The sequence below is a fragment of the Centruroides vittatus genome, unplaced genomic scaffold, assembly GCF_030686945.1.
Source record: "Centruroides vittatus isolate TY-2023 unplaced genomic scaffold, ASM3068694v2 contig_2104, whole genome shotgun sequence".
Classification (NCBI taxonomy): Eukaryota; Metazoa; Arthropoda; class Arachnida; order Scorpiones; family Buthidae; genus Centruroides; species Centruroides vittatus.
In genome coordinates, this window is record NW_027121305.1 from 369,532 (window position 1) to 384,359 (window position 14,828).

Below are 14,828 nucleotides of genomic sequence, written 5' to 3' on the forward strand. Positions count from 1 at the left end.
ATGCCACTGCTCGAGACCCCCGAAACGGGAAGCCGTTATCCCGACAACAAGGCCAGATATACATAAACAATTTTAAAGATGGTCGAAAACTTAAATTAATATTACAAGTTTTAATATAAATATTTATAAAACCGTAATTACGTCACCGACTATAAAATTTATCATTAATTTATACTGAGATAGTCTCCAATTAATCTTATTTTCGTTTCGGTAAAAATTATCTCTCTCGGGGAGACCCCTAGTGTTAAAATGTAATACTGTATTTCGATGTTGTTGAGATTAATTTGGACGAAATAGGTTTTCCGTAAGATTGAAAGATATAATTTTTCTATCGGAATCATTGAATAACCCAAAGGACTCGTATTCGCGATAGAGATATTAAAAAAAGAGATAAGTGAATAAAAATAATGTAATATATATATATATCGGTATAGAAAACTGACGCCGTAACGACGCAGTGACCTGTCAACAATCCAAAAAGGTGTTTCTCATTTTCTAGTTTATAGAAAAAAGAGGAAATATTTAGACAAATTTTGTCTGAATGAAGAAACTTAATCGATTCTGTCATCCAGTTAGAGAGGAGATTGGAGATGTGCTTGATGGATAAATCGCTGGTATAAGCACGGAATGTCGAATCAAGGGTCAGGGAGGTAAGGAAAACAACCCGATTAACCTTTTAACTAATCCTAACCCCATTTGCTTCGTCTTGTCTACACTCGTAACGCTGACATCACGTTATTCTTATCTATTAAAGGACATTTCAATGATATTAATCGACAACCATAACTTATTTCTAAATTCAACACATTTCACTTCATTCGTATATTGTACTTTTTAAAAGTCCACTCCGCTTGTTTGTGTCGATGGGAAATGCACGCCGAGTTTAGTTCTTCCGGCCCATACCGTCTGGTTCTAGCTCGAGATTCGTTCGAGTTTAACTATTATTATTGTTGTTATTGCCGTCGTTTAACTTGGGAAATCGTTTGTTTTTTACGTCTCTTACGTTACGAGTCGAGTTTAAATACCTAAAGATTTCTTTATTAATAATAGTTATATTAAGTCTAAAATTTAAATAAATATATATATGTATATACACACACACACACGTGTAACGCGCTTACGAGTGTTGTTAAGAAATAATTTTATTTTGTTTTCATTTGTATTCTCGTACGGTTGTTTTAGATATTTTCGGTGGTACGTTTCGTCACCGGATGGTTCGGCGTCGTTCGATTGCTAAAACGTCGCCGTTAAAAATTTTTGACGAAAGTTAAACGATAAGAATTTAAAGCGGTAGTGCAAGAATCATGCCGGATTAATATAGAGCAAACAAACTACATTAAAGACAAATACAACATAATAAAAAGCAAGTTGGATTGCAAAATGTTCTATGACCTGTTTTGCAGTTCTACCAATGATCTGTTCTTTTCCTTATTGATTAATGCATTGCCAAAATTATTCCTAGTAAATGGAGAAAAGTATCTTTAAGTTTAAATATTCTGTAATAACTAATATCTAACAAGTGATATAGTAATAGTTGCTGTAATCCAGTAATAATTACAAATTTGCAAAATTTATTGTAATATATATATATATATATTATGTTTTTTTTTATTATTGGTTTTATATAGGCCTATATAATCATTTTTCATTAATATTGAATTTTCAATTTAGTTTGTAAAGATTAAAGTTTATAAAAATCTAATCAACCAGATGTATCAAAGTTTTAGAAATATAGCTTACTTCTGGTTGTTATTTTCTCACGTAATTAAAATGTAGAAAGTATTTTTCCACTTTTAATTATACGAGAATATTGTGTTTGGACAGTTCTGTACTTTTCCGTATTTTGAATTACTTACGATTCTTGCAAATTATCATTTAATTTCAAAATTTAATTGCATTATATCATCATCATCATACATTTCTGAAAGATCAGATATTGAATTATTTTACTTTCAATTATCATTGTGTAAATATTTAAAAATCGTCAACTGTTGTATTAGCTCAGCTGGTAAAATCTTAGGAGAATTTGAGTTTATGTGGAAGTGACTTTTAACATCTTCGATGTTGCGACGATGTAAATTATTTCTATGGCAAAATAGGAAGGATTCATATATTATCATACAAATAATATATATATGCATATAACCATATTTGTTGATGATATAACGAATGAATACAAAAGATTTATTTGTTAATTGTGTCATAAAAATAATTTGTACAAATTACTGTAAAGTGTGAATTACATAAGATTATTTACCAATTAAATGTCTAATAAGATTATAGAGAAACTTGATAGTATACTATTTTTCAGTTTTGAAAGGATTGGAAAACAAATATGCCAAACTAGTTTTCCTACTGCATCGGTTAAATCTCATTTTTAGTTCTTTTTTTTCTTCAGAAGATCCCATTTAAAATGATTTTTTTTTTAATCCGAGAAAATGAAATAAATCGTCAGATCTCAAAATGAATTCATCCAATTATTTAACAGCGCAGATTTTCACAAAATGTTGTGCGATTATTAAAACCCGAAATTTTTGGATAGGTTAAAACTTTTTAGTCGAAATAATTTCCATAAATTAAACTTTCATCGTACCGATTTATTCATTTAGGTTTTTTCAGTAGTATTATTAAATGAAAATATTTTTATTCGTATCGTGCAAATACAGTTGTTTATTATGTAATTAGGGCTATCAAATATATTACGTCAACAGTACTTCATAACAAACATCATTAAAATTTACAGTGTGTAAAAATCATGAGAAATATTCAATTATTTAACAGCGCAGATTTTCATTTTGGTGCGTGTTGTTGAGCATTGCTAACGTTAGTATAATACACTAGATAAAGGATATGGTGTTTATACCAGTTTTTCATATTTAATATTGTAAATTTAATAAACTTTTAAAAATTCCAATTGTTTAATTCTTTAGAAAACTATTTAAAAAGATTTTATAGTATATGTATATATAAACAAGAATATATACATCAAAAACTTTCCAAATAGAATTCTGATAGTTCAAATAATATATTAATCATTTTTAATGTATTAATTTTTCTGATTGTTATATCTTTTCATATTGAACACTAAGTTTGATTATAATATTTTGCATACATATGAATTATAATAATAATAATATAATAATGTATGTTTATAAGAATAACAATCATGTAATAAACACATGTTTAAATATGAATAGTAAATTAGGTTTACTAATCGACAGTACCTTTCGAATGTTTCTAGCAGCCATTCATTGTTGCAAAATCGAAAGTGCGAATGTTTTTGGCCTGTTTGGTGGCCAGCTTCAGACATTTACACCAAAGATTTGCATTGGCAGTGAAACCTTTATAAGTGTTCTGGAATTTTTTTATTACATTCCAGAACACTTATAAAGGTTTGACTGCCAATGCAAATCTTTGGTGAAAATGCCTGAAGCTGGCCACCGAATAGGCCAAAACGTCGGCACTTTCAGTTCTTACAAGTGCATGCTGGAAACATTTGAAAAGTATCGTTGATTAGTAGTATAATAATTCCAGCTGTATGTAAAGCCTGTGTTTAAATTAGAAATACATATGTGTAGAATGTATTTTCAGTTTTTATACTGTCTGTTTAGGCTTTTAACAGATTTATAATTTGTACTGATTTTCATATTTCTTGTATAACCATAAATCTATCAATTTAGTAAAATCTTAATACTAATTAATTTCATATATAACAGAGATAGATTATTCCTTATATAATGTGCTAAACAGAGCAAAACAAGCATAAAAGTTTACATTTTTTGTCTTTCTTATTCATAACACTTAATGTGAATTAGGTATATCAAGATGATTTTAGAAATAATTTCATTTATTTGTTAGCATTTTCATAATATTTTTGACTATATCAGAATATTTATATGTATTTGATAAAATATTTTTTAAATGTGATTGAATATTTAAGTATTGAGATGAAATTCTAGAATACAATATTGTTGAACAATGCATTTTTAAACTAATTAGTGATGATTATTTAAAAAATTATGATTTAAACTTTTAATTTTTTATTCCAATTTTGATGTTAATATTAATTATTTTTCCTTATTCTATTCCATTTTATTAAGGCTAGTGAAACTACTGATGACATGTTATTATGAAAGTTTTATTAATGAACATATATCAACATTGTTGAGCAGTGCCACTTATCAGAGCTATTATTAGAATTTGTCATTGAAGATTTTATCATTATAACATAAAAATTGTCTGAAAGTTTATATTATTGAACACGCACAGTTAGTTTATTAATTGCAAAAATAACTGGAGGAAATAGTTCAGAAAAACTTACACCTTTATAAATCCAGCAACAAAATTTAATAAAATAAAAACATTTTCGATCGGTTTCACTGATCTTACCCAGTTACAGAATATAATGGAACGTAATGATAAAAGAACATAAATACAAATTTATATTCTTTTATACTGAGGAAGCTCAGAGAAACCAATCAAAAACGTTTTTATTTTATTAAATTTCATTGCTGGATTTATAAAGGTGTAAGTTTTTTGTGAACTCACAGTTAGGAGATGATTATTTTTCACTTGTTTGCATTTGTCGCCAATTTCTGTAAAATTAATAACCTGCATACTTACTAATAACAAATAGCTATTTTATTATTTTACAAGATGAGAGAAATCATAACTGACTGACAAAAAAGGACATAGTTTAAATTTTATTTTCACATTATTATATATATTAAAACAATTTGAATCTGTTTTTGTTTGTTGTTTTAATTTTTTAATGTATTATATAATTATATATGGAATATATTAAATGAATTCATAAATTTATTTAATATAATCCATACTTACTATATATAAGAACTGTACTAAATATATATTATGCTACTGTTACTTTAATGCAACAAATAATGCCTTCCGGAAAACTTGAATTTAGAATAGTTTCAGGCAATAGGAAAATGTGATTTATAAATCAGATTTTTTTAAAATTCAAAATTACTTGTTTTTCCAAAACAAGTTGATATAAGCTAGTTATTTTTATTCACTATATAATATCAATACATGCATCTTCAAAACATCAATAATTTTTAGTGTTTTATAAATACTCTAGAGCAGTGGTTCTGAAACTTTAAAAGGTTATAGATCCTTTTATAAGATATATTTTGGCAGACCTCTGTTTTAACTTGTTTGCTTTTAGTCATTGATTAATAAACTACAGTAGTAATAATAGTAATAATCTTTTTAGTTAAAAAAATTATTTTATTTATTTATAATCTCAATGTACACATTTTACAATGACAGTCTATCATTTAAAAAAATAAATTATATGGTTATTTGTACAATGTTCTTTTTCTGGTTGGCTTTAGGTTTTCACTCATTGAGTCAGCACTTGAAAATGACCACAGAATGAACAATCAAAACTGTACAATTTAAGCAAGGATCTAGTCTAAGCCATAATGTTAATTGTAATTCAATGTAGGTTAACCAATAATAGTATATTAAATATAAAAATAATAACTATAAAGCATAAATTAAAAAAAAAAAACACGTAGGTATTATATTTTTCAGTTGTAAGGTGGTGGTGATTATTTGACACATGATTCACAGTATCATGTTCACTATTTGACATGTTTATTCTTAAGTCATGTTCTACATTTAAACAGTTTCATTGTTTATTTTTTTATATATAACAGCATGGAGAAAGTTTACTCACAGAGGTAAGTTGTACAAAAGGAAAATTATATACTTTGAGGCTTTTCCTGATAATTTTGGATAAAAAAATTTTTTACTGTTTTGTTTGAAAGCAATTCTTAATTAACAAGCCATCACACGATAGCTCTGCAAGTTTTATCCTGTTTGAAAATTGTCAAATTTATTATTTCATGAACACGTTTGCTAGCACGTTGTTTTCATTTGCATGATTCTGTTTAGATGTTTCTATTTCACGAATCTGTTTGTAAGCAGTTGAATAATCTATTTGTTATTAGATTCTGGTTGAGGAAAGTAATGTCTGAAATTTTCTTTTAAACTTTTCACATGTAGGGAAAACATTTCAATTATGTTGTTTTACACTACACTTTTTTTCTAGAGTTTTTACAAAGTCAAATAAGGTTAGAAACGATTTGAAAACATTATTTTTAAGCTATTTCTCTCAGAAATTGGTTTTTTTTTTTTTTTTTTTTTTTAAATTGTGACTTATATTTTATCATCTTTAAACATTTAAAACATTTATAGCCATTCCTTGTGAATTAAGTTCATTTAAGTCAGAAAAAGTATCAGCTAAATATGCAACCTTAACCAGCCAGGAGAAATCATTAAAACACTCTTTCAAATTAAATTTTTTTCCTTCAATTAAAGATACTCTTATTTCATCTTGAAGTTCAGAAATTTGATTCAAGACCATAAGACAACCAACAAACTTCAGTATGTGGTTGTTTATAACGGCTTTCCATTTCATTACATAAAACTAAAAGTTCAACTATTTAGTAGGTGGGTCTTAATAAAATTTTTAGGGATATATAATCAAATGATTTTAAATCTGTTGGCATTTTTTGACAGCAATTGCTTATGATGATTGCAACAGTGTGTCAGATTACATTTGGTACTTCCTTTTTATTAAAATTAATCATCCTGCTCACTACGCGAGTGCCATTCGTACTAATACCAATACGTTTTGACCAATCCAATTCATTATTTTTTTATGTAATCATTTAAACAAGTGAAAACTACTTGCTCAGTAGTATGAGTTTGAAGAGATTTACAAAATAAGAAATCTTCATGAATTTTACCATTGTATTTGTATAGCAAGCAAGCCATTAAATTAGCATTATTAGAAAGATACGTGCTTTCATCAAGTTGTAGTGAATAATACTGACTCTTTTATCTGATTTTTAATATTGTTAGACATCTCTGTGATTCAATCATTAATGGTTGTGTTTGATAATGAAACTAAATTTAAATCTTCTTAAATTCACAAATAGTTGGGAATAAAGTCATATAAGACTTTATTCCCAAAACTATTTGTGTAACCATTGTCTTTGCAGCAGGTAGAATTAAATTTTCTGCAATTGTGTGAGGTTTTCCTAATTTAGCTATAAGAACCATCTCATGATACAGTAATGGCCTATTCATTATTACTATCAGTCATGGTTTTTTCTGTTAGTTTTTGGTTTGCTTGTAATTCTTTCAAATTCATTTGAAAAAATTCATTTGATTTATTGGCATGATGCTTGTGCTTTGAGTCCAGATGACACTGCAGCTTTGCTGGTTTTATGGATTTATTTGATGTGTCATAACATTCAAATGTTTTTCAACCGTATCAGCACAAATCCATATGTAAATCCACATGACAAGTAGGCCTACTCTGCAGAATACTTACGTGTTTTTTGCAGTGGTGTCTTTTTTATTTTCAAAGTTGAACAAGACACATTGTCATCATCAGATGACTCTGAATTATTTTTATCTTTATGCTTTACCATTGTACTACTGTTCATTAACCAATGATCCACTTTCTGGAATAAAATAAATCATTTAAATACTCTTAAAATAGCAATAAAAATCATATATGGTTAAAAACAAAATTGTTTAACTTACTACCTCAGTTTTTCAACAGAACTTTCATTACATAAGTGAAGACCATGACCTTAGAAAGATCAGCTTCAGATAAGTAATGTCACTCACCCTGGAGGAATATGAAATGAATTTAAACATTAAGCTGTTTTGATAAATATGAATAATATGAAATAAAAAATTTTTACCTTTATTTATTGTATTGTATGCAACAGTGTACAGCCAAAGAACTATTAGAATACAATACTATTAAAATGATAAAGTATAATATAAAGTAAACGGTGTTGTATTATTCAAGATAATCTTTAGATTTTAGATTGAAGTGGTAAATTATTTTTATTCTAAATTTCTTATATTATTTTAAATTGTGTTAATTTGAAAAATTTTATTAGAATTATAGAATTGATAATTTATAAAATTTAGTAAAAAGAACCAACTTTTTTATTTTTCAAAAAGTCATTAAAATATAATATTTTAATATATAATATACAAATTTTTCACGTTTCATTTAATACGTTTGGAAGTTGTATAGATTGCACCCTATGGAATTTCAGGACGTTGAGTATACATCTTAACTCAGGGGACCGAGACGAGTTCAACGATACCATACTTTTGGACCAGAGACCAAAAATAAAAACGTTATCATATTTACAATTTCTTGCCTCTCAAATTGCATTCTATGCCATTTTAGAGTTTTCCACTAGGTGGCGCTGCTTATAGTTCAGTATACGTTTCCTTTTTTTTCTTCTGTTCAAGAACACTGTGAATCAGTAACTAGTGACATTAAACACCGGGGCCCTCCGGAGGGAGTCTGTCGAGAGCACAAACAGTCAAATGTCACCTAGTGAAAAACTCTAAAATGGTGTAGAATGCATAGTAAAAGGCAAGAAATCATAAATATGATAACGTTTTGATCTCCATTCCAAATGTAGGGTGTCGTTGAACTCGTCTCAGTCCTGAGTTAAGATATATACTCAAAGTCCCAAAATTCCATAGGGTGCAATCTATACAACAGCCATACTTTTAAATATAAACATTTCAATAACCTAATTTTTTATTAAGACCAGATTATACCTGGCTATATTATATTATAGGATGATATAATCAGGCAAACTGTTTGGCCTCGATACTTTTAAGTATTTGCTAAGTAATAAAATAAAAATTCTTTTAGAACTAGGGTCTGTGGATCCTCCACTAGTATCTTGCAATTGCTAAAATCCATGTACCACAGTTTCAGAACCAATGCTGTTAAGATTCCTTTTATAAGAATAATAGTTCACCATTAAAAAAAAATAAGAAGAATAATAGTTCAGTTAGTCTATTTGTTAGAAGTAACAGACATGAATATTTGTTTAAATGAATATTTAGAGTTTGTTTCTTGTCTTCTGTGCATCAAAAAGCATCATGAACGATTCTTCGGGAATATTATTCTAAACTTCAGGAGCATCTAGAAAAAGAGCTATATAGTAAAACCAGTGAGAATAGCTCTGTAGCACTTAAAAATATTGATGTTAAATTTACTTTATCTTTTCTTAAATTTTAATTTATAAAAACTTTCTTCAAACTGTTGTTCAATTTCTGATCGAGAGGACAATCTTCCATAGAATCATCTTCATATGAGGGGAGATCGCAACTTTATTTTCTTCTTTTGTTAACTGGAAACTTGCTTATGATGGTCTTCTTCAGAATGAAAAAAGAAGCAGAATGAAGTAGCAATCTTTCCTAACATGAAGAAGATCCTATGAAAAGTTTAATTTATTGATGAGACTATGTCTCGTCTCAAATTGTGCTGCTGTCAACAGCTGGACATCTTAGAGGTATGAAGGAGTACATGTCAGGAGTTGCAATTTGGCACAGAGTTTTTGGTGCCCAAATCCTGCGCACATAAAAAAAACCAGACTTGTAGGTAATCGGGGAATTGAGAACCGGGTCAAAATAAAATACAAAATGATGAGACTGTTTCAACAAACAGGTGCGAGTGCAAGATTTGCACATGCTTTGCTCACGTGCTCCTAAACAAAGTCTCATCCCAAGAATGGCTTTGCCATTTTACTTGTTTTGAATAATGTCTCACTTTATGATGATGGAAGCTATTATAAAACATATTTAATAATTCCTAAATACAAATTAAAGCATTTAATAAAGTAAAAATTGCATTACAAATACTAGTTGTATCTTGCTTGCTCACCATATCCAATCACCTGTAACAACCATTCTTCACTGCAGAGATGACCTTTCTTTGTAGGTTACAACTAAAATGTCCACAGGCGACAATCCCAATACAACTAAAAATATAACATTTTTTTGTAAAAAAAGGCTGGTAGAAATTACAATTTAATAAACAAAGAAAGATCATCTCTGCAGTGAAGAATGGTTGTTCCAGATGATTGGATATGGTGAGCAAGCAAGATACAACTAGTATTTGCAATGCAATTTTTACTTTATTAAATTGTAATTTCTGCCAATCCTTTTTTACAAACAAATTAAAGCATATTTTCTTCCAATTAAAATATATGAAATATAACCAAAATACATTAAAAAATTTATAAATGGTTTATTACAAATATTTTCAACCATCTTTAGTGACCATTACTAGGTTATAGAATATATAATTCAATATACTGTAGATATACATTATATGTGCTGTATACTAAACTATAAATTGAAATTATACAATAAAGTATTATATATATATATAATACTTTATTGTATAATTTCAATTTATAGTTTAGAATTAGAATTTTCTTTCTTTTTTATTGTTTATGATATTTTTATTCTTCTTAAATATACAAATCTAAGTTTTTCATAAAGATCTAATGCAATGTTTTTTATAAAGTATGATTAATCGATCACTGGTGGTCTTCAAGCATGCACCAGGTGTTCCACAGGCAGCCTAATTCTCTTTCTAAAGGCTAGTGCTTTCTAAAGTTTTCTATGCTGTTTAGCGTGAGGAAAGAATGTTTTTGTGCATTTATCTTTTATGTTACATAGTCAAAGATAAAATTTTTATGGCATATACGTAAGGAGATTTTTATAGAATAAGAATAGCTGTGCTTTGTGACTTGGTTTAAGTGTTTTCACAGACCAAATGGGTTTGAGAATTTAATCTAATAGATATTTTTTTTAATATTTTGGATAATTCTAGTTACATTTCCATCAATTAGAATAATAATAGTAATTGCTCAGAAAAGATTATTATAACTCTTCCAGGTTAAAGTTGTTTATATTTATTTCTCAACAATATCTATTACATTTCTTCTATCATTTTCTTCTTGATATTATTTGTTTTGTTGTTATTTCTAAAGTTGGAAACATAATTTGCAAAAATATTTAAATTCTGTAACAGAGTTCTTAAAGTAAATATTAGAAAACAGAAATGATAAACAAAGATATAAGTTATGTTATAAATAATAAAACTGGTTTACTTAACCTGTTAAGACAGTCTCATCAGCGTAATTCTATGCATTAGTGTACCTTGACAATGAATGTTTGATATTCAAAAATACTTGGTCCTCGTATATTTTTAGTTATTTTTTCTTCCATTAAAGCAATTTTTTGTTACAAGCATCTGTTGATTATTTTCATCAGGTTTTTTCATTTCTATCAAATATTTTTTAATATAATTGACATTCAGGTGATTTTTGTTTCATAAATAGTAAGTACTATAAAATATCAAAATATATAAGATTGGCATTTCAGAAAAAGAGCCAAAGATATTAATATAAGTCAAGATTTGACTTATGATAATATCTTTGTAATTATTCTTTAAATACAGATGGTATTTTCCAAATAAAGTTACATTTGAAAAATTTTTGGCTCTAGAAGAAAGCATGTTATATGTACACTTATTTAAAAATTTACTAGTTTATTGTTTTTAAAAAACTCATCATTATTACAGACATATTCATATTCATATAGGTGTATGATTCTAACATAAAACAATGCAAATAAATAAGTAAAGATATAATAATAATAAAGTGCTTATCAGCAGTCTTAATCTGATGTTTTCATTTTCAATGAAGGTTTTAATAGTTTCTATATTTAATTCTCTCTTAACTCCGACATAAAGTAACTTCATTTTTATTTTTGTTATCTTTTCAAATCCTGTTCATTACTTTTTGCCTCAAATAAATACTTTGGTAAATGCGTGTTTTCCATTTTGTTTAAATGTCCAAATTATTTGAGGTTTTGGTTCAGAAACTTTTTCTGAATATTCACTAATTACGTAATCTGCACCATCGTCATTAATTTCATTCACTAATTTTTACAATTTTTCAAATATTCCTGTTTTCAATTGTTTGTAATTTCAAGGTCAAGTAATTTTTTTTTTCTGATTTAACTTTATATATCCATAGGGTAAGAAAGACTTGCAGCTAGGTTATACTGTTGCTTTGCGTACTAATTTGGTTTCTAACTTATTTCCTTTTTACCAAAATATATTTATCTTTGTGAACATCCTGCTTTGTTAATTTGATTATTAATTATACTCTTCATTTATACATCATCTATAAAAATCGTAATATTATCAAACATATATTTGTTGAATTTCAACATTATTAATTATAATTTTTAAACTCGCTTTTCTTGTTTAGCTTTTATAATGATCTTGTTTACTTTTTATTGAAATGCATTTTATTAAGTAGCATAGTTACTTGAAACATTGCTTTTTAAGTAATTTGAATCTTTCATTTTTAAATCAGGATACATATAAGCCAAATAATTAGAATTTACATGCTGTTTTTATGTTATAATTTAATTAAATAAGTAACTAATATTGCGACTTTAGTGCCAAATTATTTGTTATTTAATTATTAGTTTACTTAATTTTAAGAAAAACTTTTCATAAATTAAATCAGAAACTTATATGAAATGTAAGTTAAGTGGTCTGAAGATGAAAGTTAAAATGTTTAAACAAAAATGAACTTGAACTTCTTGAAGACTATAATAATTTAGACAACAGAATATGAGTAATTTAGACAACAAAGTTTGCATAGTCTTCAATATTATTCTCAACAAAAAGAAAAAAGTTTTGTTTACTTTTTTAAATTTATTAGAGAACATATTTTGATGAGCTATCTATAGAGTATAAAAGCTATATAAATCTATTCTTACAATAGGCTCTCTGCCTATATGTTTTGCACTTCTGGTGGAGACCTCTTGCGGTAAAATAGTGAACTTTATAGTTGCAAAACAATAGAATTATGACTGAGCTAACGTGACAAATTCGGTGAATTTTCTTCTGGAATAAAGAAACGAAATATTAGGGGTGCTTTTTTCCCCCGAATGAAAATATTGCAGTTAGAAGAAAGGCATAGATTAATGCTGTAAGCAGGCTTTACTTTTATTTGTCTGTCTTCATTAATTATAAAAGCATTCCTAAATTTTGATAGATATTTTATTTTCAATAAACAATAATGTATGTCATTGTCTCTGATAATGCCATCTGGAGAACAGCATAGCCGTGGATTTCTAGGCAATGCACTCATCATTGAGCAGCTAACATCTATAGTTTTCTATCAGTATATTATGTTTGGATCAGCTGGAGATACGTGTTGGTTTGTTTTTCTATATCTTTTTCTTGTTCCAAAATGTCTGGCTAAGCCTTATTACTTGTTTGTATTCTTCCTTTTTTAAAGTTGCTGGTTTATTCCAAGCTTGTGGTAAACTTGATTTTGGTTCAATTTTTTTTTCTTTACTAATAAAAAAGTACATGCTTTCATTTACCAAGAAATTAGCCCTGCATGAGCAAAAGGCATTAATCATTTTCCATTGGTCATTAAGCTGAAAAAATAATATATGGCCATTGAGTTAATATGTTTATGTTGATTCTTTTATCTGTTCCCTTATGTCTTATGTTGATGACAACAAATCTTGCATATATTTTCTTCTTTTGCAGTAAACGTTAAAGAGATTTAAAAAATTTTTGCATTAATATTTTTATTTTAAACATAAAATATACGTTTTTATATAATTAAATTTTAATTATATTTTAATTAACATGATCCAAAGAGATGTAATATAGAGAGGTTTCAAGGTCGCATGTCACGTGATAAAACACACGTTTGCTCCGCCCATTCGCCATTTTTGTGGTAGTTTTCGCTCGCTTAGCTTGCACGTAGTCTGTTATTCGACGTCTTTTTTTTAGTTTAAACGTACAAAAATACTGCAGTTCTATTATCATGGATTAAGTTAAAAAAGATTCTTTTCTTGCAAGCTAATCTAGCAGTCTAACAGGACGAGATGCAGCTCTGTACGAAGAGAAAATTTCGTTATGTCAAGGCGATCCATACGAAGCCAGTTTATCAGACTTCGTCGTATATCAAGAGTTGTGGCCGAAAGTAGAATTTGGTGACATTATAAACTATTTGGTTTTTACAACAAATTTCTACACCCTGTCACAAATGAAAGCTTATAAATCTTTAGAGGCCCATAACTATTTAACAAGTGGCTGGGTTTCTCCTGATATAAAAGTAAAAGTAATTAATAACAGCGAAGTAATATTGCTTGGAAAGATATGTTTTCTTTTGTTTGTTTAAACTCGTGTTTTTACGTATTTCTTAAGTAAGAATTTTTGTCTGAAAGTAAAAGTCTAATTAAAAACAGCCGTGGAAATTTTTTAATTCAAATTGTTCAGTACCTTTATTTTGAAGTGAAACTATATAACTTATATATAACTATATAACTATATATATAACTTATAGTGAAACTAGCATATAATAAGTCTACTTGCTTTTCGTTTTAACGTGTAACGTTTATAAGTTTGCACTAGCTAAAGCCTGAAATTACGTTAGTTATTCGTTTATAAATGCATTATACCTAACTAAATTAATATAAGCAAATCAGTAAACTCTTTTAGGTTTTAAAATATAACTTAGTGTTTTATTAACGTAAATATTGAAATGAAATGTTTCTGACAAACTCTTGTATTGATATTCACTTTATTCGTAACGAAATTTTTCCGGTTAATTCTCGAGAGCCATGCAGTTTGCCTTCGTCGTGAAAGCTCCTCAGTTTGAGATCCTTGATGACAAATAATGCCGGGAATTTTAAAAAATGATGTTCCTTTGTTCTTGAGTGAACTAGCATTACACCCAATTACACAACAAATCACCATAGTGATATTCGCGACGAAAAAAACAACACAAGAACTCCAGTTAAAACGCACGTGAACACACACAAAACGTAAACAAGTCACAAAGATGGCGCTGGACAATTGCGCATGCTCATGACGTCACTCGTGATGTCGACATGAAACCTCTCTATAGATG

The 14,828-nt window shown here is 27.8% G+C and overlaps 1 protein-coding gene across 1 annotated transcript in view; it reads left to right on the forward strand.

Moving 5' to 3' along the window:
- Positions 1-249: 249 nt before the first annotated feature.
- The window catches only part of lilli (lilliputian), a 109,023-nt gene continuing 94,444 nt past the window's right edge, over positions 250-14,828 (forward strand). Inside the window, 1 exon segment of the mRNA XM_067265155.1 lies at positions 250-650. Coding sequence (XP_067121256.1) covers positions 628-650 — 23 coding nt within the window. The 5' untranslated portion in view covers positions 250-627.